Below are 25,074 nucleotides of genomic sequence, written 5' to 3' on the forward strand. Positions count from 1 at the left end.
CTATCTAGTTGTGTTTCTTCTTTGTCTATTTCCCTAAATTAACAGCCAAATATTCCTAAAGGTTTACCCAAGTGTTCCAGCTTGTTCCCAGCTCTGACTCCAGGCTTGGGCCTCAGGCTAAGGGGAAGGACTGTGTCCCCTGAAAGTGGACGGGGGGGGGGGGGGGGGGGGGGGGGGGGGCAAAGGGAAGTTGTGGATGATTTCCCAGGGTCAAGGGCACTACCTGCAGCCAGGGGCTAGGAGGGTCTGCCTTCTCTCCCCACAGCGGAGTTTCTCTCCTTTGTCATCTCCGGCGGGCCAAGCTTGCCTCTAGGGAGCGGTCCCACCAGGCTGAAACTGCACAGAAGGGAAGAGGCCAGTAGGCCCAGGGAAAGGGACGCGACCCTGGGCGCACAGAGGGTCCATCTCCCCGCACCGTACAAGCCTCTGAACTGCTGTCTTCGGATAAATGCCTCCGGGGGAGAGAGCCGAGACGAAAACACGATCTCTCTTCCTCCCTCCCTCATCCCCATTTTTCGTCTTCCAGCCCCGTCTCCTGGTAACGAAACCTCTGGTTCCTGCCCAGCGCCCAGGACGTTTTATTAGCGATGGTGGCTGACAGCTGCTTCACTACGGAGGGGCCCTTGCCTCAGGGGGTCTCATCAGTCGTGCCAGTGGCGACGATCTTCAGGCAGAGGCCGGAGCGGAGCGCCCGCGGAGGACGAAGGGGCGGGCGCGCCGGGAGGCTCCGGCGCGGGGACCGCACAGCCCGGGGACCGCACAGCCCGGGAGGGGCCGCCGGCCCGGCCGCCGCAGGCTCAGCCCCCCGCGGTGGCTCCTGCGTTCCAACGGCGTCCCCTGTGCGGACTCGGGGAGACCCTCTGAGCGGGCGCTGCCGGCCGAGGCATGGCGGCGGCGGTGCTGGAGGCGACCCCCCAACACGAGCAGGTACCCGGCGCGGGTTACAGGCCGAGGGGACACCGCATCAGGGTCCCCAGGTTCACGCAGGGGTTGGGCGGCCGTACTGACGGGTCGCCAAGCCCGCGACCCCCCGCGGTGTGGATCGGCCCTGCAGCGGGGCGGGGGGCAGAGACCCAAAGCGAGACGCTGGTGGCTCCGCCTGACCCCGCCCCGCCCAGGTGGAACCGAACTCCTCTGCATATTCCTCTCTTCCTTTCCTTCTCTTCCTCCTCCTTTTCCCCACTTTTCCCCCTCCCTCCTTCCCTCCCTCTTTCGCCACCCACTCATCCCTATCCATTCCCGGAACCCCATACCTGCTGCCCCTCCCCTCCTCTCCCCCAAGTGAAGGCCAAGGGCACTGGAGAAGGGCGTCTGAGGGAAGCTGGGTGTGCATCGGGCTTGACTCTGGTTCTCAACGTGGAGCAAGCCTGCGATCAGAAGATCTGAATCACTCGGAGGGCTGGTTGAAACGCAGGTGTGGGCTCTGCTCTCGGGGTTTCTAACTCCCCACTTCTGGGATAGAGCTTGATCCTTTGCAAGTCTAGTTCCAGCAGGTGCTGATGCTTGAGCTTTGGGAACCACTGGGCTAGCACTGTCCTCCGGGGACTGGTGGTGATTTCCAGCCCACTCATTGTTTGTTCTTCATAGGACAAGTCTTAGGTCTTCACCAGGTGCCAGGAGCTGTGCTACACCTTGGGTGGGAGGGATGCAGTCAGAGGTAGGCTTTCCTCTGGGAGCTCAGTAAAGAAAGTAAAACAGGACAAAAACAACTCAGTTAGGAAGGGGTTACTGTCCCCAGAACCTGTTCAACTTGATAGGAGTTTTAAGAAGCAAGGAATTGTTCTGGCAAGGGGTATAGGCCAAGCTGCTGGGGGGTGTGGCATTTGAACTGGGCCTTGGAGGCTGGATGAGATCTGGCCATCTGGTGAGGAGGGGGAATGAGAATTCTGGAAGGAGGGGACAGCAGACCAAATTGGTGGTGGGAAAAAAAATGTTGGGGAGTGATCATGGAGGAAAGCAGAGGCAGGTGATATTCATTATGACTGGCAGAAATCCAGGATTCATGAAGGTTTGTAGTGAAAGATAAGGGTTATGGTGGACCTTGTAGGCCACACTGTGGATTTAGGATTTATTCTCTACAATGGGGAAGCTGTAAGGAAACTCCATGGCTTCCTTGCTGGTTTCAAACTCAGATTATCCGAAGGAGGTTATAGATGGAAAACTGTATACCAGGAGAGGCAGAAGACTTGGAGAGTCACTTTTGTATGCTCTCCCTTGAGGCTTAAATTGCTGTCTTGCCCTCTGTCCTCGGAGGCTTGGAGGACAGAGTCCTAGGAGGGACTCATAGCTTTCCTTTTGTTCCCTTTAGCCAAGCTCTGTGATCCAGGGACCAGTAGTCAGTGTGTCTGTCACCTGGGAGCCAATTCGAAATGCACAGCCTCAGTCCCCACTCCAGACCCACAGAATTAAAATCTGCATTTTAACCAGAGTCCTGAGTGACTGAGCAATGATTGACTTATAGCTTCAAATGACCAAATATTAGCAGTGATCAAGGGAAGACAGCAGGTAGGTACCTTCTGCAGGTCCTCCATGAGCACTTCCTGGTGACGGTCCCTGTGTTCCTTAGTCTACAAGGCCTTGGCTAAATGAAGCCCTTCCTTGGGTCCATGCTTTGAATTAAATTAAATTAGCAGGAGGACACAAAAGTGCTCCAAATAAGTAGAGCCTCTGGTCAGATCTGTTTCTAAATGCTTGAACTTAGAGATGTTATTTACTCATTGGTATCATTTGAGACACCGGTAAAACATGTTTTCAAAAGGTTCTTGGACTTATAGATTGTATCTCAGAGACCAGGGTGACACTGCCTATTTATTGGCAGGCCACTCTTACAACCTTGACTGAATGGCACCTTATCTGGTTCTCAAACATTTATTAAAAGTGGCTTGATTACTATTTTTGTTTTGGGGTGCGTGTGTGTGTGTGTGTGTGTGTGTTTTAGTTCTGTAAGCAAACATTTTATTAGGACTTGCTCTAATAAATTATTCTGGCTCTTTTTGTCTTTCAGATCTCTCATACAAAGCTTTCTGCAGATGATGAGTGGAAGTAAGTGATTAGTATTGTTTTTTATTGCCATTATACTAAAAATTAGATTTCCATCTTAACCACAGGAGAAATTAAATTAAGCCATCATTTTATTTGTAACTTCCCATGATGGAGAAGGTGAGTTAGCTCAGCCATGCATGCATAGGGGTAGTACAGACCGAGACCACAGTGTGCTCTGCATGATCTCACAACGCTGACTTTATATGTCCTTCAAAATAAGTATTTATTTTAGGCACAAGGTACATCTGGTTTTCTTTATATGCTGTTTCCCCTGTGTTTGGATACCTATCATTAGCCCCCTGTGGGCGCCATATGAAATGAAATAAAAATGAGAAGTTCCTCCTTTTTGGCTTGATGGTAATCAATCATGAATATATTCCTAATCAAAATGGGAAATACTTACTATATTTGTACACCACTTTATATTTTCCACAGTACTTTCACTTAGGTTAACGATTTGAGATGCATTTCCATTATATACACATGAAATAAATTAATAAAACATATTTTGTTTTGTATCTATGAAAGCCCTATTTTAGACTGATTAGAGATGTACTCTTCTATCTATATGGCCTACATTGAAAAACCTATAAAGTAAATAGAATATTAAATAGTTATTTTGAATTTGGGGCTGTAAAAACTATAACTAAGTTCTTGTACCCCTTTATTTTCCTTCACTTCCCATCTCTTTAGAGAAATTAATGCATTTCTTAATGAACTTCTAGAAATCATTCCTGTCTCCTAAGCTCAGCTTCCAACACAGAGTCTAATAACCATGAAATTTTACTCAGGATGAAATGAACTTCAGCATCTTAGTTTGACAAAGGTACATCTTTGGTACCTTCCAGCACTAACGTTCTAAGATTCTATCTCAAAGAAGCTGAACTCAAGCAGGAGGACTATCTACTAGACTCTGTGAGTTCAATTCTGTATATTCTCCAGCAGGGGGCACCCCTGAGATTTGGATGGGGTCCTTTCTTGAGGCACTTCTCTTTATACTAGTAGAAATGCTAGTGCAGGGAGAGAACCCACATAGCCAGTTTGTGCCTGTAAAAAGTCACTATCTTGTAGCACAGAATGTTACCCTGCAGCGTCTTCTGACTGATACTCTTAACAAAATGCACACTGTAACCAGCCATAAGTGGCAACTTTAAGAGATTTTACAGCCCTGGCCGGGTTGGCTCAGCGGTAGAGCGTCGGCCTAGCGTGCGGAGGACCCGGGTTCGATTCCCGGCCAGGGCACACAGGAGAAGCGCCCATTTGCTTCTCCACCCCTCCGCCGCACTTTCCTCTCTGTCTCTCTCTTCCCCTCCCGCAGCCAAGGCTCCATTGGAGCAAAGATGGCCCGGGCGCTGGTGATGGCTGGCGCTGGTGATGGCTCTGTGGCCTCTGCCCCAGGCGCTACAGTGGCTCTGGTCGCAACATGGCGACGCCCAGGATGGGCAGAGCATCGCCCCCTGGTGGGCAGAGCGTCGCCCCTGGTGGGCGTGCCGGGTGGATCCCGGTCGGGCGCATGCGGGAGTCTGTCTGACTGTCTCTCCCTGTTTCCAGCTTCAGAAAAATGAAAAAAGAAAAAAAAAAAAAAAGAGATTTTACAACTGGCGGTGCCTCGCTGAGGATGAAAGATAATGCTCACCAATATTTATAAAGTTATTGATTGACAATATTCATAATGTTTCCCTTTCTTCCTTAATCTTGACCCTGACTGCTCTTTCTTGGGTGGTTCTCAATCTTGGCCGCATCTTAAAATTACGTCAGTGGGAAACTTTAAAAATTACTGATGCCCTGATCCCCACCTAGAAGTCTGTATCGGTTTCCCAGGGTTACCCTAACAAAATACACAGCTGAAGAAGCTTACGCAACAGAAGTTTATTTTCTCACAGTTCTAGAGGCTAGAAATCTAAGATCAGGGTGGGAGTGGTTTCCAGTTTCTTCTGCGGCCTCTCTCCTCAGCTTGTACATGGTTGCCTTCCCCCTATGTCTTTACATGGTCTCCCCTCTGTGCGAGTTTGTGTCCTCATCTCTTCTTATAAGGACACCAGTCAGATTGGATGAGGGCCCACCCATGCGACCTCATTTTACCTTGATTACCTCTTTAATATCTGTATCTCCAACTATAGTCTCATTCTGAGGCATTGAGGAATAGGACTCCAACATATTTGGAGGTGTGGGGGGGGGGACGCGGTTCAGCCCATAACACCCAGCAAGGGTGTTTTTAATTGATATGGACATTGAATCAATCACTGACTTCATTTCATTGATCTGAGCTACAGCTTGGGCACTGTGGTTTTTAAAAGCTCCCCATTGATTTTAACTTACAGCAAAGGTCAAGAACCACTGCTCTTGGCTTTCTCCAAAGCCACTTCTGCTCTAGGAAGTTAAGCCAGATGACACCATCTTCATGCTGTTCTCCACCATTGTACAAAACTAAGAGTCCAACTGAAAACTTGAACACAGCCATCATCTGAATGTGTGTGCCTATCTAAGATGATACTTACTTTCTCCTTATAATGAAAACAATTTATACAAATCAGGAGTTTTCTGTAGCTCCATGAGTAGCATTCTCTCCACAGGTGCCATCTGCAGGATATCCTTTTACTTGAGAATATCAGAAATTACTTGAAATTACCAATATTTTACTATATTTGACTTTCAACCATGGCAATTTCATATGATTCAACATTATTATTATTGTTGTTGTTACTGACAATTAAAATCACATATGTGCTTTGCAGTTTTAGAACAATCCTGTGAGATACAGAGGGATCATTCTATTAATTTTGCAAATGAGGAAACTTAGGCTCAGAGACATGAGTGACTTTCAAAAGGCTATATATTGTGATAAACTGGCCAATCAAGGACTGGAACCCAGGTCTTTCCAGGCCCATCAGTGATTTTTTTGGCCCCATCACTTAACTTGAAAGGAAAAGGCTGAGGTCAAAACCACATTGAAAAGCTAAGGGCTGAGAGGAATTGGTTTTTCTGGTTAATTCGCGCTCCTCCTCTCACCTGTCTCTTCTCCAAGCCTGAAGAAAAGGGAGGAATCAAAAAAAACTTAGCCTGGCCAGTTGGCTTAGCAGTAGAGCATTGAACTGGTGTATAGAAGTTCCAGGTTCAATTCCTGATCAGGGCACACAGGAGAAGCAACTATCTGCTTCTCCACCTCTTCCCCTCCTCCTTCTCTCCTTTTTTTTCTCTCTCTCTTCCTCTCCTGCAGCCATGGCTGAAATGGTTCAAGCAAGTTGGCCCTGGGCACTGAGGATGGTTCCATGGTCTCACCTCAGGTGCTGAAATAGCTTAGTTGCTGAGCAACAGAGCAGCGAGCAGCCCAGATGGGCAGAGCATCAACCTGTAGGGGGCTTGCCAGGTGGATCCCAGTTGGGGCGCATTTGGGAGTCTATCTCTCAGCCTTCCTGCCTCCTACCGCTTAAAATCCCTTACATTTAAAATCCATAATTGCTTCCTACGAGCCCAGCTTTTTTTGTTTTTTGTTTTGTTTTGTTTTTGTTTTTGTTTTATTGTTGTTGTTTTTTTTGCTAAGTGTGCAAAGGTTGAGAGGCCTTTTGCAGATGACCTTATTTGCCGGTTCCAGCCTGCAGCAGGAGAGGATGTACAAGTTGCACCGGGGCCACGAGTCCATGCATATGGAGATGATCTTGATCTTCTTCTCCACGCTGATCATCGCCCAGATAGTATTGGTGCAGTGGAGACAGAGGCACTGCCGGTCCTACAATGTAAGTCGCCCTGGCGGCCCTGGAAGCCTGCTCCTGTTGCTGCCACGTCCCTCCTTGTTGTACCACCTGGAAGGAAATGATTTGTTTACATCCGGGGATTCTCAACTGGGTGCAATTTTGGCCTCAGGAGACATTTGGCAACATCTGGAAACATTTTTTATCCTCATATCTCAGTGGGAGGAAAGGGGGATAGGAGTTGCTACTGACATCTAGTGGGTAGAAGCCAGGGTCGCTGCTCAGCGCGCACAGGACAGCTCACAACAACATGCACAGGGTGTCGAGGTTGAGAAGCCCTGGTTTAAATAAACCAGTTCTCCTTCTGTGCATGAACAACTCCTGCTCATGGCCCAGGAAAGGAGAATTAGCAGTGCCAGAAATGAAAGGTTGAGGCTGTCTAACTGTGTTCCATTAGCAATAAATAACTGGGCACTGCTGGTGTGCAGATCCATGGAGGCATGTTAATGCAAACACCGCACTGCCCTCAGCCACCTACAGCAAGATCCCATCGTCACAGACCAATCCCATCCAGGCATGTCCTCTAGAGCTTTGCCATCTCACAGCCTCAGGAACAGCCCCTGGGCATTGCTGGGCCTGAGACCTGGTATTTGCAATCTTTAAGAAAGTGGTTCTCAAATCTGAGGGTCTCTCGATGTCAGCTGGAGGACTTGTTAAATCTATTCTCGGGCCCCATCCCCAGAGTTTCTGATTCAATAGGTGCCCAATAATTTGCATTCTGATAAGTTCCCAGACTGTCCTGGAAATACATTTTGATCATCAGTGGTTTTGACCTGAGTGTGGCCTAAATGGAGAAAGACTACAAAGAGAGAGTGTCCTCAATTGTCACTTTACTTGGTTCTGGGTCCTGGACTGGTCATTTATAAGAAGCTTTGCCATGACATGAGAAGTGCTGACTCAGACCAGTCCTTCATTTTCCTTTACCCATCATAAAAAAAGTATTTTATATTCTGTGTAGCACAAGGTCAAAGGGAATTCTTTTGAGTTATATATTTATATAATACTTAAGTTTAGGCACTTTTGTACATTTTAGTTAGAAAGAGGAATTTGGGGGTTTTTTTAAGCAAAAAAATCACCAATTTGCTGCCATGTCACTATTATCTTGTTAATTAAAATAAATATCCTCTACACTGCAACTTTTTTAATGAGGGAAACTTGAATAAGCCTCATTGATTATACTTTCATATCAAACAAAATATCCTTAATTATATCTTAACCATAGTTTTCTTATCTGCAGAATAGAAATACCTAATATAGAATTTTTGGAGAAACTTACTTATAATATAAAAAATACCAATATGTTAAAAGTAAAGGGTTAGAGAAAGATATGTCATATTAACACTAATCAAAAGAAAGCTGGATTAAGTGATATTAATTTCAGACAAAGCAGGATAATTACAAAGGATAAGAGGCACAATACATGGTGATAAATGGGTCAGTTATTCAACAAAACATAAGCGATTTTTAATGTGTATGTGCCTAACAACAGAGCATCAAAATATGGGAGGTGAAATCTGATAGAACTGCAAAAAGATTGACAAATCTATCATTGTATTTGGAGATTTTAACACCCTTTTTCAGTAACTGATAGATCAAGCAAGCAGAAAATTACAAGGATATAGTTGACCTGAAAAGTACCATCAATCAACTTACTTTAATTGATTTTTATAGACTAATTCATCCAACGACAACAGAGTACACATTCTTCTCATATGAAACATTCACCAGTATAGACCACAGTCTAGGCCATAAGACACACCAAAACAAACGTGAAAGAATGGAAATCATACAAAGTACACTTGGCCCTTGAACTAACAGGTTAGAACTGTACAGATCCACTTATATGCAGATTTTTTTTCAATAAATATGCAGTCAGTCCTCCATATTCCCAGGTTTCACATCTGTGGATTCAAACAACTGAGGACTGAAAACAATATCTTTGATCCACAGTTGAGAATGCACTTATTTCAGAGGGCCAATGAAGTTAAAGATTTTTTTTTTTTTTTTACAGAGACAGAGAGTGAGTCAGAGAGAGGGATAGACAGGGACAGACAGACAGGAATGGAGAGAGATGAGAAGCATCAATCATTAGTTTTTCATTGCGTGTTGCAACACCTTAGTTGTTCATTGATTGCTTTCTCATATATGCCTTGACCATGGGGCTTCAGCAGACCGAGTAACCCCTTGCTGGAGCCAGCGACCTTGGGTTCAAGCTGGTGGACTTTTCCTCAAACCAGATGAGCCCACACTCAAACTGGCGACCTTGGGGTCTTGAACCCAGGTCCTCTGCATCCCAGTCCGATGCTCTATCCACTGACTGTGCCATTGCCTGGTCAGGCTGAGGGCCAATGAAGTTATATGCAGATGTTCAACTTGGGGGGTAAATGGAACCCCTAATCCCCTATGCTGTTCAAGAGTCAACTGTATACTATCAGACCACAAAAATTAAACAAAAATCAATAACAAAGAGCTGAAAAAATCCCAAAATATTTGGACATTAACACAACTAGCCTGGCCTGTGGTGGCGCAGTGGACAGAGCATTGACCTGGAATGCTGAGGTCACCAGTTCGAAACCCTGGGCTTACTTGGTCAAGGCACATACGAGAAGTATTCAATGAACAACTACAGTGAAGCAGCTATGAGGTGATACTTCTTGTTCCCTCCACCTCTCTCTCTCCTCTCTCTGTAAAATCAATAAATAAAATCTTAAAAAAATAACACAATACTAAATAACACATAAGTCGAAGAAGAGAACTCAAGAGAAATTAAAAACTAATTTGAACTAAATGAAAATGAAAATACAACATCTCAAAACTTGTGGAATACAGCAAAAACATTGCTTAAAGGGAAATTTCTAGCATTGAATGCATATATTAGGGGAAAAATCTAAAATCAGTAGTCTAAGTATCTACCTTAAGAAACTAGAGGAAGAAGAAGTTAACTTACATGTCAAAGGAAAATACATAATAAAAATTAGGGCAGAAATCAATAAAATTTAAAACAACATTAATAAGAAATTCAATTAATCTAAAAGCTGGTTCTTTGAAAAGATCAATACATTTAATAATCCTCTAGCCAACTAACCAAGAAAAATAAGAATGAGAACACAAATTACTAACATCAGAAAAGAAAAAGGGGTAGTCATTACTGATTCCATGGCCATGAAAAGAAAATAAAGAAATAATAACAATTCTGTGCCTCAAAATTTGGATACTTTAGATAAAATAGGCTAATTCATTGTAAGCCACAAACTATGGCACAGGAGAAATTAATAATCTGAATAGGACTACACTTATTTTTAAAAATTAAATCAAATTATAACTGTCTGAAAATAAACAAAGAAAAGAAAAAGAAAAAGCACCAAACCCAGAGAACTGCACTGTGAAGTCTACATTTAAGGAAGAAATGATACTTCTCCACAATCTCTTTCAGAAAGGGAACACATCAGAACTCATTCTTGCTGCACAATTTGAGTCAGATATGCCCTGTGTCAGTCATATGTGGCCAGCATATTAATAAATCTCCTTTTAATAAAACCCTTCAAAGTTAAAAAAAAGAGAGAACTATTTTTTGAGGTTAGCATACACCAATACCATGACCAGATGAAGGTATCACAAGAAAGAGACATGACAGCCCAATATCTCTCATGAACATACATGTAAAATTCTCAACAAAATTAGCAAATTGAATTAAATAATATATAAAAAGAATTATACAGCAAGTGGGATTCTTTTCCAGGTATGTAAGATTGGTCCAACAATTAAAAATCAGTTTATGTAATCAACCACATCAAGTGGCTAAAGAAAAAAAATTACATGATCATATTAATAGATAAAGAAAACGCATTTGACAAGATCCAATATCCATTCATATAAAACATACACCAAACTAGAAATAGAGAGGAACTTTCTCAACTTGATAAAGATTATTTATTGAAAAAAAATGACTAACATTATAATTAGGGTGAGGAATTTCTTAAAATAAGAAGACTAGAATGTTCCTTCTCACCATTCTGATTCAACATTGTACTGGAAGCCCTAGCTACTGCAATAAGACCAAACAAACAAACGAAAACAAAAACAGAAATACAAGATCTGCAGATTGAGAAGAAGGAAATAAAACCATCTTTGTTTGTGGATGACATGGTTGTCCATATGGAAAACACAACAAAAAAATTCAGAACTAAGAAGTAATTATAGCAAAGTTGTAGGACACAAGGTCAATAGACAAAAGTCCATTGCTTTCTTCTGTACTGGCAATGAACAATTGAGATTTGAAATGAAAACATAATACTGCTTACCATAGCACTCAAAAAAGGAAATACTTAGGTATAAATCTAACAAAATATATACAAGATCTCTATGCAAAAAACTTAGAAAATCTCAAATAAATGAAAAGAGAATCTGTGGTCATGGATTGGAAAGTTTAATATTGTCAAGATGTCCGTTTTTTCCAACATGATCTATATGTTCAATACAATCTCTATCAAAATTTCAGCAAGCTATTTTGTGGATAGTGACAAACTGCTTCTAGGTTATATGGAAAGGTAAAAGACTCAGTATAGATAACACAACACTGAAGAAGAACAATGTTAGAGAACTCACTCTCTCCAACTTCACTACTTACTGAAAAGTATACAGTGCAATGTGATACCAGTGAAAGAATAGAAACATAGATCAATGAAACAGAACATAGAGCCCATTAATAGATGCACACCAATAGAGTCAACAGACCCATGAGGAAAGCGCAAAGGTAATTCGATGGAGAAAGGATAATCTTTTCAACAAACGGTACTGAAACAATTGGACTTTCATATACAAAATAAATATAGACATAGAACCTATGCATTTCACAAAAATTAACTCAAAATGGATCGTGGACCTATATGTAAAGGGCAAAACTATACCATTTCTAGAAGATAACATAGGAAAAAAATCTAGGCAAACTTGGGTTTGATGATGAGTTTTTAGATAAAACATCAAAAGCATGATCCATGAAAGAAAATATTGATAAGTGAAATTTCATTGAAATTTAAAACTGCTCTGTAAAGGCACTATTAAAAGAATGAAAGAAACAAGCAACAGACTGGGAGAAAGTAATTTTAAAATATATATCTAATAAAGGACTGTTATCCAAAATATATTTAAAACTCAATCACAAGGAAACAGTTCAGTTAAACGGCAAAAGATCTAAAAAGACAGCTCAGTAGGGAAGATACACAGATGGAAAATAAGCATGTGGAAAAAGTTTATCATCATATGTCATTGGGAAGTTGCAAATTAAGCAATGAGACACATACCTATTAGAATGGCTTTAAAAAAGCTGTCAGTACCCAGTGCTGATAAGGATGTGGAACAGCAGGAACTCCTGGAGGGAATATAAACCTGTAAAGCCACTATGGAAGGCAGTTTTCCCGTCTCCCACAAAGCTAAACATAGGCTTACCATACGATCCAGCAGTTGTGCTGCTAGGTGTGTACCTAACTGAACTGAAAACCTACTACACAAACACCTGCACCCAAATATTTATAGCACATTTACTGATAATCATCCTAAACTGGAAACAACCAAGATGTCCTTTAAAATATGAATAAATAAGTAAACTGTGATACCTCTATACAATGAAATATTAGTAGGCAATAAAAAGTTATGAGCTCTGAAGCCATGAAAAGACATCGAGGAACCTTGGTGAAACAAGCCAATATGAAAAAGCCACATACTATATGAGTCCAATTATACATCATTCTGAAAAATGAAAAACCGTAAGACAGTAAAAAGGTGAGGTTTTGTGACAGTGGTTGCCAGTGGTTCAGGGAGGGGAAGGGGAAGGATAAACAAATAAAATAGTCATTTTAGGGCAGTAAAATTGATCACTATTATGCTGTAATTTTAGATACAAGACAGTATGCATTTGTCAAATCCCAATGAACTATACAGCACAAGTAGATCTTAAGGTAGGCAAATTTTTAAAAATCATTTAGGCACCTGACCAGGCGGTCACACAGTAGATAGAGCATCGGACTGGGATGCAGAAGACCCAGGTTTGAGACCCCGAGGTTGCCAGCTTGAGCGCGGGCTCATCTGGTTTGAGCAAAGCTCAGCAGCTTGGACCCAAGCTCGCTGCCTCGAGCAAGGGGTTACTCGGTCTGCTGAAGGCCCGCGGTCAAGGCTCATATGAGAAATCAATCAATGAACAACTAAGGTGTCGCAACGAAAAGTTGATGATTGATGCTTCTCATCTCTCTCCGTTCCTGTCTGTCTGTCCCTATCTATCCCTCTCTCTGACTCTCTCTGTCTCTGGAAAATAAAAATCATTTAGGCAATTGGGGATCCCAGGGAGAAATGCAGATGGAGACAGAAGAATCTAACTGCATTACTAGTGTGTGAAACAATCTCACTAAAAGGCATTGGAGGTCAAGGTGCCGCTCCAAGTGCCTCTGAAAATGAGACAAATCTGTAAGATTAAGGCACAAGGAACTGCACATGAGCACTGTACGCTAATTGATTAAATTGTTTCCCATGAGGGTACAGATGAAAAATTCCGATACTGCTATATATGTATATGTTATATAAATCATAGCAGATGGTGGGAATGGGAATTTACAAATAAGCAAGGGGAAGAAGTTTAAAAAAGTAGTGAGTGCACACAATAATATGTGTGAACAGCGTTGTACACTATTATTTATACCCTGGAGGTATTTTTAATTACACATAAAGTATTAGTTGCACATTATTGTGTGCATAATTTGAACCATGTTCTTCAAAGGGGAGGGATTAATCCAAAAAGCTCAGGACATTTTCGGATACAGCTTTTAACAAATATATTTATCTTCTGTAGCAATCATTTAATTTGTCTAGACAGGTAGCAGCTGTGTATATCAGAGCAGCTTACTATAAATAAATACAGCAAAAGAAACAGGTTATTTAGAAAATAAAGTTTAAAAATATAATAATTAACTGCTTCTAAGTGATGCCAAAAAGTGCAGAGAAAGTAGACAGAAAATGGAAAGTTATTATTAGATTTGGGGTATAACCGAACACCTGGATGTTCCCAAATACTCTTTATTTCTAGCATAACTTAGACTGAGCATCTGGATATTTGAATTTTTCTTTCCAGCTGAGTGTTGATATGGCGTAGGCATAGGCAGAGCCTCGAAGTTAAATTATTTCCAAGTGCTTTTAACAACATTTAATTAAGAATAAAATTTCATCCACCACCACCCTCTCCACCTTCTTTTATGTATCCTACTTTTCATATCTGCAGGAAGTAGGGAAGAAGAGCATGCCAAGAAAGAATCTTTCTCCTTCCCTTCCAATCAGTAAAGAGTCTGACAACCACGTACACAGATTCTGGGTTTCAGACACACTGTTAGTTAGCGTGCCTCAATACACTGGCAAATCTTTTGCCACAGATTGAAACATTACTCTATTTAAATCAAACTCCCTATCTATTAATAGCTATGAAATACTAGATATAGGGGTAGTCAACCTTTTTATACCTACCGCCCACTTTTGTATCTCTGTTAGTAGTAAAATTTTCTAACCACCCACCGGTTCCACAGTAATGGTGATTTATAAAGTAGGGAAGTAGTTTTACTTTATAAAATTTATAAAGCAGAGTTACAGCAAATTAAAGCATATAATAATAATTACTGACCAAGTACTTTATGTCAGTTTTTTGCTAAGTTTGGCAGAATAAATTTTTATTAAACAACTTACTATAGTTAAATCTATCTTTTTATTTATATGTATACTTTGGTTGCTCTGCTACCACCCACCATGAAAGTTGGAACATCCACTAGTGGGCGGTAGGGACCAGGTTGACTACCACTGCTAGAACATAGTACTATGCTGATGAAGTATTAGGTCTGTTTAAACTTCTTTAAAATGAGGCAAGGCATAAATACATACATACATAATATCGCAGAATCTCCTTTAACAATTTTAATAGCAAAATCAACACTCTGAATTGATTTGAAGATACTAACATGAACCTAGTGAATTTCTAAGCATCCTTCCTAAGCTGTGATTCCATAATTTTACTTGTATTGATGTCCACACTTTCCTTCATTGCCTTTGTACTGATAATGCAATGTATCTTGGAGTCATTTGTGTACATGATTTTCTGCTTACCTCAAGCATCCCCCTGCTCTTCCTCCACCCCGTCCAAACAAATACGCACAGACACGCGTACAAATGGTTGCCAACACAGTAGTTTGGGATTGGCAGTACAAAGGAAATGAGCATCACATACACACACAACTTCTACCCTTCCTCCCTCCCTCCCTCCTTCCCTCCTTCCCTCCTTCCTTCCCTCTCTCCTTCTTTTCTTCCTTATTGCATGACTAGATCCTCATCCTGTACAAATAAACAAATAAAAAGGTATCCTTGCTTTGTCTTGGTTTGCAATTCTTTTCAGACATGGTCAAAGAAAAGACGTGGTACCATTGGGCAGCATCTGACTCATCAGGACATTCCTCCTGCCACAACATGTGGGTGGGGAGAAGGTGGGTGATGTGATCCAGATGCAAGGTTGCCCTTCACCAGTCACGCAGATGTGTTTTATATGCACATGCCCAAATGGTGACCCCTCTGACATTATTAATGTGTCCCAGCTGTAAGGCTTCCTCTGTCACTTGCATGCACCTCAATTCTACGTATTTCATGTGTTTATTTATGAGACACAACATTCCTGCATTTCATATGTGGCAGTTACTATTAAAAATGAGAAGTTTTAACTGCTCTGGAAATTGATAAAGAATCTTTTAAATTGCTATGAAATGTGGACCTCATTTCAAAAGGACTTCTCTGTACAATTATTGAATCTGTAATGCAAATTTTCGAACTTTCCCCTTTCATGATGAGAGAATGCGGTGCCGGGGTCACACTTTAAAGATAGTTAAGAAATTAAGTATTTGCATAAGAATACCTTATAATGTTGTGGGGGTTTTTTTTGTTTTTTGTTTTTGTTTTTTGCTTTCCTTTTATTTCTTATCTCCAAGGCCTGTGTTTAACAGTAGCATATCTGTACATTTGAACATTGTTATTTTCCATTAATTAAATCCAGATGATGAGTAAGAGAAATGTCAGGTCCCCTAGAAATGGATTGTATTTATAAATCCACAGGGTGAAATTAGTTTTATAAAAATATTGTCCAGTGCCACTTCAAACTGTCATAGATTTTAACTCTACTGATTTGAGGAAATAGATTAGTCTTGTAAAATTTAACTTATAACCTAATTATATAATATAAGAGTATGGTAGTTACACTGAATTAAAAGGAACTGACTCTCCAAAAAAAAGATCAGCATGTTTATGGGGGAAATAAAAAGATAAATCAAATTCTGAAAACAGAAGGATGAGAAATGCAAATGACAGGTGATCAGATATTCAGATGTTGAAAGATGAAGTTCATGTCCATTTCCTTCTTTGATATCAGAAGCAATGAAAAATTTAAAACCTGTAATATATCATAAATAGCTCTATAATAAGCAAAAGGAAATGAATAACCAAAATACTGATGAGATTTTTTAAGGAGCTCCACACTTTTGTTATCAACAGTAAATGGTCAAAGTTGCTAATGCAAAATGCTAGAGGGGGCGAGTCTTGAGTCTTGGTTTCCTCGAACGTGGTAGCTGGTCCCCATGAAAACGATTTTACATCCTTAAGGGAAGTGTTTGTCCTATTTGAATATATATGTTTAATACATATTATATAATACATATTATATATATTTCATAAATAAAGGAGCAAACCCACTTATTAGCTTTGACCATACCCACAGAAGCAGGATGGAAAATTAAAGCAATTATATGATTAATTTAGGCAAGAGTAAGGAATATGAACCCTTCCCTGAAAGTACTGCCTGGAATGGAAGAAGAAAAAGCAGGTGATAGTATTTTTTCTTCGAAACTCTTTAGATAATTACCTCAGATTTGCTTCACGTGCATTTCTGTTCAAATGCATATTCATAATAGCACCTGCACTGTTCTCCGAAAGATTTAGAGCAACTCGAAGAAGATTTCATATCTGGACTGTTTATCGGGATGAAGCCATAAAAAGAGAATGAAAAGCCTGGGAAATGTCTTCTTATTTGACATGGAAAGAAGAATGACTGTGGCCTTGCCTTGTCCATTTACATCTTAAAGTCCTAGCAAATAATTTTGGCCATTGACTTTTAACTACTATTATACCCACGGTCTTACTAAAGGGTCCAAAAAGACATCTATAGACTCTGTTTTTTAAAGCCGACTCCTCTTATCACAACAATGAGGAAAGAAAATAGATGACATTAGTCTTTTTTAATACTCAGATGGCAAATATGGGACGTGCATGCCATAACGACTCTTTCTACACCACTGGCAGACATAATGAAGCGATGCTGATGCTCTTGACCACAAAACCAGGACGCAGGCTTAGAATTCTCCTCAACAGAGTATTCCCAGGTGCCACTACCAGTTCAACTCTACACCTGAAACAAAACCTCATTGACACTGCGCTCTTACACTGGTGCTGAGCACATAATGGGTGGTTAGTCTAAATGTGATAAAATAATAATAATAATAATAATAATAATAATAATAAAAGACCAAAGATTATTGCTACTGTTTAAAACTATCTGTTTTTCATAAGTGGTATTAGGCTTGACCTAAAGAGTAAGAGTGTCACTCTGGTAACCGCATCAAGTCACTGAGCCACCGCCAATCAGTGCAGTCCTGCTTCCCACCGTGTGGGATTGAGGCTAGCCAATTTACAGAACTGTCTGAAGGCTACTCGCACTTAGGTCAGTGGTACAGGCCACAGAGGGGTTACACACAGAAGGACAGGCAATATTCTGACCCACATTTTTATGGCTGCCTGGAAAGGACACAAGAAACTACAGAGGAAAGACAAGAAGCAAATTGTGGGTCACAGATCTCATAGACAGAGGCGAGGTGATCCCACAGTTGGGATTCAACGGTTAACCCTGCAGAGAGCATGAGGCAGCAGGCAGAAGGGGTCCCAGAAGCTGCTCTGACCCCACTTCCTCCTTTGAGACCACTGTGCATTTGCACCTGTGCCCGTGACAGTAACAACAGCCCCGAGCTCCACCCAGGACTGCTGCAGAGTGCTTTCCCACGTGTGATTTCCTTTGATGCCCACCTCAGCCAGCACAGGCAAGCAAGGCAGGCACGGTTATCTCTGATGTTACAGTAAGAGGAGGGTCATTTGTCCAAAACCACACAGCTGTTGAAGCCTAAAGTTGCTTTCATCTGAAATATCCAAAAGAAAGGAAGTGTCAGAGGCTGGATAGTTTGGATGATTTCCAATTCGACTTTTCAGATAATTGTGCCAATCTGCTCCACTGCTGCACACGTACAGGTCGGTTTGCAGTTAGGTGGAGGACCAGTTGAGCGGTACAGACAGGATGGAGAACGGGATTCCCCCAGAGTGGCTTCCGAATCAGTTAATAATGGACATGCCCTCCTGAGCTCTCAGTCGTTGAAAGAGATTTTCTGTTCATTTCTCTAACAGCTGGTGACCCTGTTGCAGATGTGGGTTGTCCCTCTGTATTTTACCATAAAACTTTACTGGTGGCGGTTCCTGTCCCTGTGGGGAATGTTCTCAGTTGTTACCAGTTACATCCTCTTCAAGGCTACCCGGAAGCCCCTCTCAGGGAGGACACCACGGTACGTGTTCCACTCCTGTCTTCTCCACCACCCCCTTAATGGCAAACACTAACAAGTACACTGCTCACAAAAATTAGGGGAAATTTCAAAATGAATATAAAGTGATTAAAAAAAAGAAGCATTTGATTTTTTTTTATTTAACAAGAACATCAGAAAAGCAAACAAGTCAAAGAAAGTTGTTTGATTATGCAAATGAATGCAAAACCAAGTTTTATTTCATTAGTGAAAATGTACAATACAAAAGGCTGAAATTACTGGATATGTGCACGTTCCCTGATCCCCTAATTTTTGTGGGCAATGTACATTGAAGGGCCATTTTCCTGGAGTGGGGGGAGGATGCTATACTTTTATTTTGCCTTTAGTAACAAAACTATTTGGAAATTAGCTATACTGCTGTTAGTTAGCATGATTTAATGGTGATTCAGATATGCCTGTAAAATGTACTACTTTAGATATTAGCTCATGAAGGCCAAGAGAAAGAGAAGTGAAATTGTTGCTTAAGTTTTCTAGAACATTTTTTGCATGCTTGTTTTTAACTCAGCATGTTGTTTTGTTCCACTATAAGTTGTCATGCACATTTTATAAAAGAGCAAGAGTTAGAAGTTTATATTTCTAACAACTGTGCATGCGGTTTGTAGCTGCTAAATCATAAGAAATAGACAACTTATAACTCTCATAACAAATCAGGTTTTAGTATGCCATTGATCATTTTAATGACCATTGTAAATTTCTTGACATTTATATAATTCCATCCTATCATTCACAAATCTTTACAAAGTGCTTATAATGTGCCCACAAGTTTGCTCTCACTCTCCCTGTTTTTGAGATAAGATCTGAATCCAAATCCAGATGAAACTCAAATGAAATAAAGAGAAAATACATAAAGTTTTAATGGTAATAAGACCGTCTAATTTTGATTTTCATTGGAGAATAAATCATAAACGCCTGTGAAACATTTTAATGATTATTCAGCCATTCAGATGTTTGTTTTTAATCTTAAAAAAAAAAAGTGAGAGAGACAAAATCAAGTCTTCTCTAGTATGGAGAGGGAAAATTACGCAGTGAGAGAAATCAGATTAATAAACGTAGTGATCAAGATTAAAGCATTGGGCAGCATTTCGGGTGGTGGTAGGACCTGTTTCCCGTCAGGAAGTGGACAGCTAGCACCCTTCCTCCACCTCACAAAATGCCTATGCCATTTAAGCCTCGTGAAGTGATGTAAATCCTGGATAAATTACACTGTACTCCTTTCCTCCCCTGGATGTAGTTTACATTGTATTTCAATGAAAGCTGTTCACTTTTGCACTGTCCAATGAACTACACTAGCTAAATGCAGTCTTTCTGTGCATATCCACTCATTCAATGCAGAGGAACTTCCCTACAGGAAATACTCAGAATGCTGCCCCTGCAGACCTGTGGCGCCTGTATCTCACCTGGCGGGGGTGCCAGGCCCTCTGCGGCTCATGCCCGCAGGGCATCCATTTCAGCTTCTTCCTGCCTGTGAAGCTCTGAGCTGTGCCACAGTCTGGGAGCAGAGACGCTCCACTCACACTTTAAGCACAGCCTGCTGCCATTTGGAAAGAAACAAAGGGTCTCTTTTCTTCTAGAAAAGCAGTAAGGATAAAGGAAGTCTTACTGATGAGAGGTAGTGGGCCCTAAGGATCTTTACGGTCTTCACTTAATTATCAGATTATAGGTAAGTCACATTTTAGCAATTTTCCATTGGGAAGCGGAGGAATTCATTACAGGCTAAGAACATGCGCCCGGTGCAGAAGGCAAACCCAAGAGGCATGGTCTCCGGCTCCAATGCAGCTTTTAGAAAATGGCTGTCCTCCTGCGAGAGCACACCAATCCCTGGCTGATGGACAGAGTAGCAGACAAGGAGAAGTGGGTCCCCTCTCTACCAGTCCGGTTGTATGTCAAGCGATGTTCAGGCTCAAAAACGAGCCACAGGCAGCCACAAAGAGCTGGGCCTGACCACATGCATTCCAGCCCGAGGCCAAGCTCTCTTTGGTGGGCGCTGGCCCGAAGCACCCCCATATTTCTCTCTGGTTTATCTGTCATCAAATTAGCAAGGTAATTCTGGCCTCTGGGAACCTACCCCCTCCCCCACTCCCAAAGAAGTAAGATTTGGGGAGTGAGATTTCTAACACATCGATGATGATAATATGATATATTGAGCCTTTAATTAATGTGCCAAATGTTTTAAACATTAATGCATTATCTCATACAACCTTCAGAATCATTTTAGGAGCTGGTGTCACCATCCTCCCTTTATAAATGAGCAATCCTAGGAAAAAATGCCGAGGAGGTTGGCCAAGGTCCCACAGGGAGTCAGTGGCAGTGCCCAGGACCAAAGCTCAGACTTTGGGATGCAATGCGCCTGCTCCAACCGCGCGCTGTGGCTTCATTACATCAACACAACACTTTGCCCAGAGAAACTCTGCATCTAAAAACGGTGTTAGTCAGGAACACCTCTAATGCTGGCACCACCTAGAGCGGGGCCCTTGGCGTAGAGAGGGGGTATGTGGAGTATTATGGAGTTCAAGGAATGCCAATCTAGTGCCGGCTGGTGTTTTGGGGAGAAGAGAGATCCTGTCGGAGTGGGCCACTTTTCCGTCATCACCCCTTTTAGCAATACAAACTTCCACCTCGATCTGGCTGCACAGAGCAACGATTCAAACTGTTCGGCAATGGCAAATCAAAAGGACCAGCCCGAAGGCTCAGTAAGGTACTCTGGCCCCAAAGCCCACTCTGACCCCTTTGGAGATGACACGGCCTCCAGAGATTTGAGCCGCCTCCTGCGAGTTTTTGGTTCCATGTGACTCCTCATTGCTGACGCCTCCCAGGAGCAGGGTTACCCCTAGAGGAGGGGGTGGCCGGCACACAGACCTTGTATGTGAGTTGCCTTTCACCATAGAAATTGTGTAAATGACAACTCATTTCTCCCGCTAGCCCCCTTTTAAACCCTAATGTTTCAGAAAGTCCCTCCAACTAGAATTCAGTGAGGCAGGTCATCTTTTAAAATAGCATAGAAACATCACATCAGTAAATTCATGGACCGTAAGCATTTGGTTCAGTGGTGCCCACAGAGTGGAAGCCGGTGGAGGTGTGAGGGTTGGGGACAGGGCTCCAGGGTTGGAGGTGAGAGGGCGGCGTCAGGTCCCTGGAGTGAGACTCTTAAGTGAAGTTTGGTGTGGAAGGCAGGAGAGGGGCTTCCAGAGAATGGGGAAAGAAAGGACTGAAGGACAAGCAGGGCCTCCTGCCATTGTCGGCCTTTGACAGCAACAGTTCAGCCACCCTCTCTTGTCTCTGGGCACCAGGGGTAGCCCCCCAACCAGCTGCTCTTCCTTCCACTACCTTGTGCTTCCTGGGTGGGGGTTGGGCTTGTGCTGCAGCCCCCCAGGAATGGAACGGGGCTCCAGCCTCCTCAGCTACCCTTCCGGGCGTGAAGCAGCCACATAGCCCTTTGCATAGCTTTTTCTCAGGGCTTTCCCTGCCAGGGATGAGGGGACAGAAGAGCACACAGAGGTCCCTTCTGGATCATCTCCACTGTCCCCTCCATCCCCATCCTCTCTGAGGCCCTGTGGGAAGAAGGAAAGGCCTTAAGAGTCAGGCATCCACAGAGCAGATAAAACAAGGCTGAAGCACTCTTGCAATTTCATCCCCAGGCTAGGGGAGGGGCTCCCTGAAGGAGGGGAGATGAGATGTGGACTGAGGTTATCTGCTCTGAGGCTGGGGAAGCAGGAGCAGGAGAAAGAGAAACTCTTGGGGGACGTTCTCCCCTCTTGACTTCTCCTCCTGGCTTTGCTTACGTCCAAGGTACTTTTGCCAAAACCACTCTAAGTGAACCCTAGAGCCAAATGAGAAAAGGGGAGAGGGACAGGAGGCAGGGTCCCAGATAGAGTAACCGTCCCTGGAGGTCATTTCTACATGAGGAACAGAGATCAATTATAATGAATTTATATATGCATATACATAGAAACACATGTATACCATTATATAAATACTATTTCTATATTGCTTCTTGATAGTATATTAAAACTCTAGATTACTATTGAGTTTAGCTGATATATGTTCTTTATATTATATCATAAATAGAATTTTGCCCTGGAAGGGTAGCTCAGTTGGTTAGAGCATCGTCCCAATATATCAAGGTTGCAGGTTCAATCCCCAGTCAGGGCCCATACAAGAATCATCAAACAGTGAATACATAATTAAGTAGAACAATAAATTGATATTTCTTTCTCTCTCTCTCTCTCTCCTTTCCTCTCTCTCTTGCTAAAAAAAAAAAAATCAATAAATTTTAGCCTGACCAGGTGGTGGTTCAGTGGATAGAGCTTAGGACTGGGATGCAGAGGACCCAGGTTCAAAACCCCAGGGTGGCCAGCTTGAGCGCAGGCTCATCTGGTTTGAGCAAAGCTCACCAGCTTGAGCCCAAGGTTGCTGGGTTGAGCAAGGGGTCACTGCGTTTGCTGTAGCCCCACGGTCAAGGCACAAATGAGAAAGCAATCAATGAACAACTAAGGCGCTACAATGAGGAATTGATTCTTCTCATCTCTCTCCCTTCCTGTCTGTCTGTTCCTCTCTCTCTGTCACTGTCTCTGTCACAAAATATAAATAAATAAATAAATAGCCCTGGCCAGTTAGCTCAGTGGTAGAGCATCAGCCCAGCGTGTGGAAGTCTCAGTTTCAATTCCCAGCCAGGGCATACAAGAGATGCGCCCATCTGCTTCTCCACACTTCCCCCTCTACTTTCTCTCTCTCTCTCTTCTCCTCCTGCAGCCAAGGCTCCATTGGAGCAAAGTTGGCCCAGGTGCTGAGGATGGCTCCATGGCCTTCACCTCAGGCACTAGAATGGTTCCAGTTGCAGCAGAGCAATGCCCTAGGTGGGCTGAGCATCGCCCCCTAGTGGGCATCTGGGTGGATCCTGGTGGGGCACATGCGGGAGTCTGTCTCTCTGCCTCCCTGCTCCTCACTTCAGAAAAATACTAAATAAATAAATAAATAAACAAACAAATATAAAATAAATAGAATTTTGGAAACTAAAAACTGATTTATGACAATATTTGACAATAAAATACTTTATAATATATCATGCTCTGTATTTCTTCCCATTTTTCACTCCACAGGTTGGTCTACAAATGGTTTCTCCTAATCTACAAACTCAGCTATACATTTGGTGTTGTGGGTTACTTGGCTATCATATTTACAATAAGTGGACTTCATTTATTTTTCAAGTAAGTATCTCCAATGAAGACTTTACTATCTGCTCCAGTTCTTTGTATCTAGAAGCAGCATTTGGCCCTGTACTTTCCCATGCACACGTTGTTTATAGTTCAGTGGTCACTTACCCTGGTACCAGTCCGTGGGCCATTTGGTACCAGTCCGCAAAGAAAGAATAAATAACTTACATTATTTCCGTTTTATTTATATTTAAGTGTCTGAACGATGTTTTATTTTTTAAAAATGACCAGATTCCCCTGTTACATCCGTCTAAGACTAACTCTTGACACTTGTCTCGTAAGTTCGACAATTATATTTAAAAATACCACAGTTTTTACACCGGTCGCATAATTTTATTTTGTGCATTTATCTGTCCCACCCTAAAGGCCAGGCTGTGAAAATATTTTCTGACATTAAACCAGTCCATGGCCCAAAAAATGTTGGGGACTACTGTTATAGTAGATTTCACTGGTACAGTAGATGTCATTGGGGTATATCACAGAAAAGTAAGAGAGAAGCCGCAGAATAAAATCTTAAAAAGACTATAAGATTCAATGCAATAACGAGTCTCTGACAACACTTTTGAAAGAGAATTCTCCCAATATATACTTAGATTTCCAGGGAAATTCTCTGTTCCATACTATATCTACCATACATAAAAAACATATATAATACAGCATTTTAAATTTAATTACAATGAATTACAAAGTAAAGGTCCATTATCATCAATTACTTTGTCATTTGTTTATTATTTTTTCAAAAAGCTAAGTTGGTGAATCTGGTTATTGAATATGCTTTGAAAATGTAAATTAATTTTAAAAGACTAATAGCAACTTTTTCATTTTTTGTACTTAAATATTCAAAGACCTGAATAAATTTAATCAGTTTCTTTCCTTTTATTTAGAAAAAAGGGATTAAATTATCTTAATAAAATATAATATTCAAGCAAAAGAATAATTTGAGGATAGTTAAGTAGTTTCCTACATTTAAGGTCACTAAAATGCTTCTTATTTGCTTCTTTTTTTAACACCTTCTTTATTTCTCCCAGAAAAAGAATATTCCAAAGGAAGTTATATAGCTTAATAATCCACATGAATTATTAAGAAGACAAAAATACATGCAACAACATTTATGACAAAATAAACATTTTTCATTTTCTAACTATCTTATTATGAGTATATTAAAACTAGAACACTTTCCATATGCCTATAGTCCTTCTTCCCAATGCAAGTATTATATACATTTTGTTATTTAGTTTTTCTCCTTGGGTTTATATGCTTACTCAGACATTTTAAAATATATATAGTTGTTTAGGCTACAAAGAAACACTATTACTTACTGCAACCTCAACCATAAAGCTAAAGCATTTCAATAGCAGCTAAGGGGGG

General features: G+C 41.6%; 1 protein-coding gene across 1 annotated transcript in view; it reads left to right on the forward strand.

The window, feature by feature from the left end:
- The first annotated feature begins 716 nt into the window (after window positions 1–716).
- Window positions 717–25,074, forward strand: part of RNF175 (ring finger protein 175) — a 35,638-nt gene continuing 11,280 nt past the window's right edge. Inside the window, exons 1-5 of the mRNA XM_066253451.1 lie at window positions 717–927; window positions 3,005–3,042; window positions 6,635–6,776; window positions 18,306–18,460; window positions 23,593–23,700. Of these exons, the coding sequence (XP_066109548.1) occupies window positions 886–927; window positions 3,005–3,042; window positions 6,635–6,776; window positions 18,306–18,460; window positions 23,593–23,700 (485 nt within the window). The 5' untranslated portion in view covers window positions 717–885. The remainder of the gene's footprint in view (window positions 928–3,004; window positions 3,043–6,634; window positions 6,777–18,305; window positions 18,461–23,592; window positions 23,701–25,074) is intronic.

Source organism: Saccopteryx bilineata, chromosome 1 (assembly GCF_036850765.1).
Source record: "Saccopteryx bilineata isolate mSacBil1 chromosome 1, mSacBil1_pri_phased_curated, whole genome shotgun sequence".
In the NCBI taxonomy this organism is placed as follows: Eukaryota; Metazoa; Chordata; class Mammalia; order Chiroptera; family Emballonuridae; genus Saccopteryx; species Saccopteryx bilineata.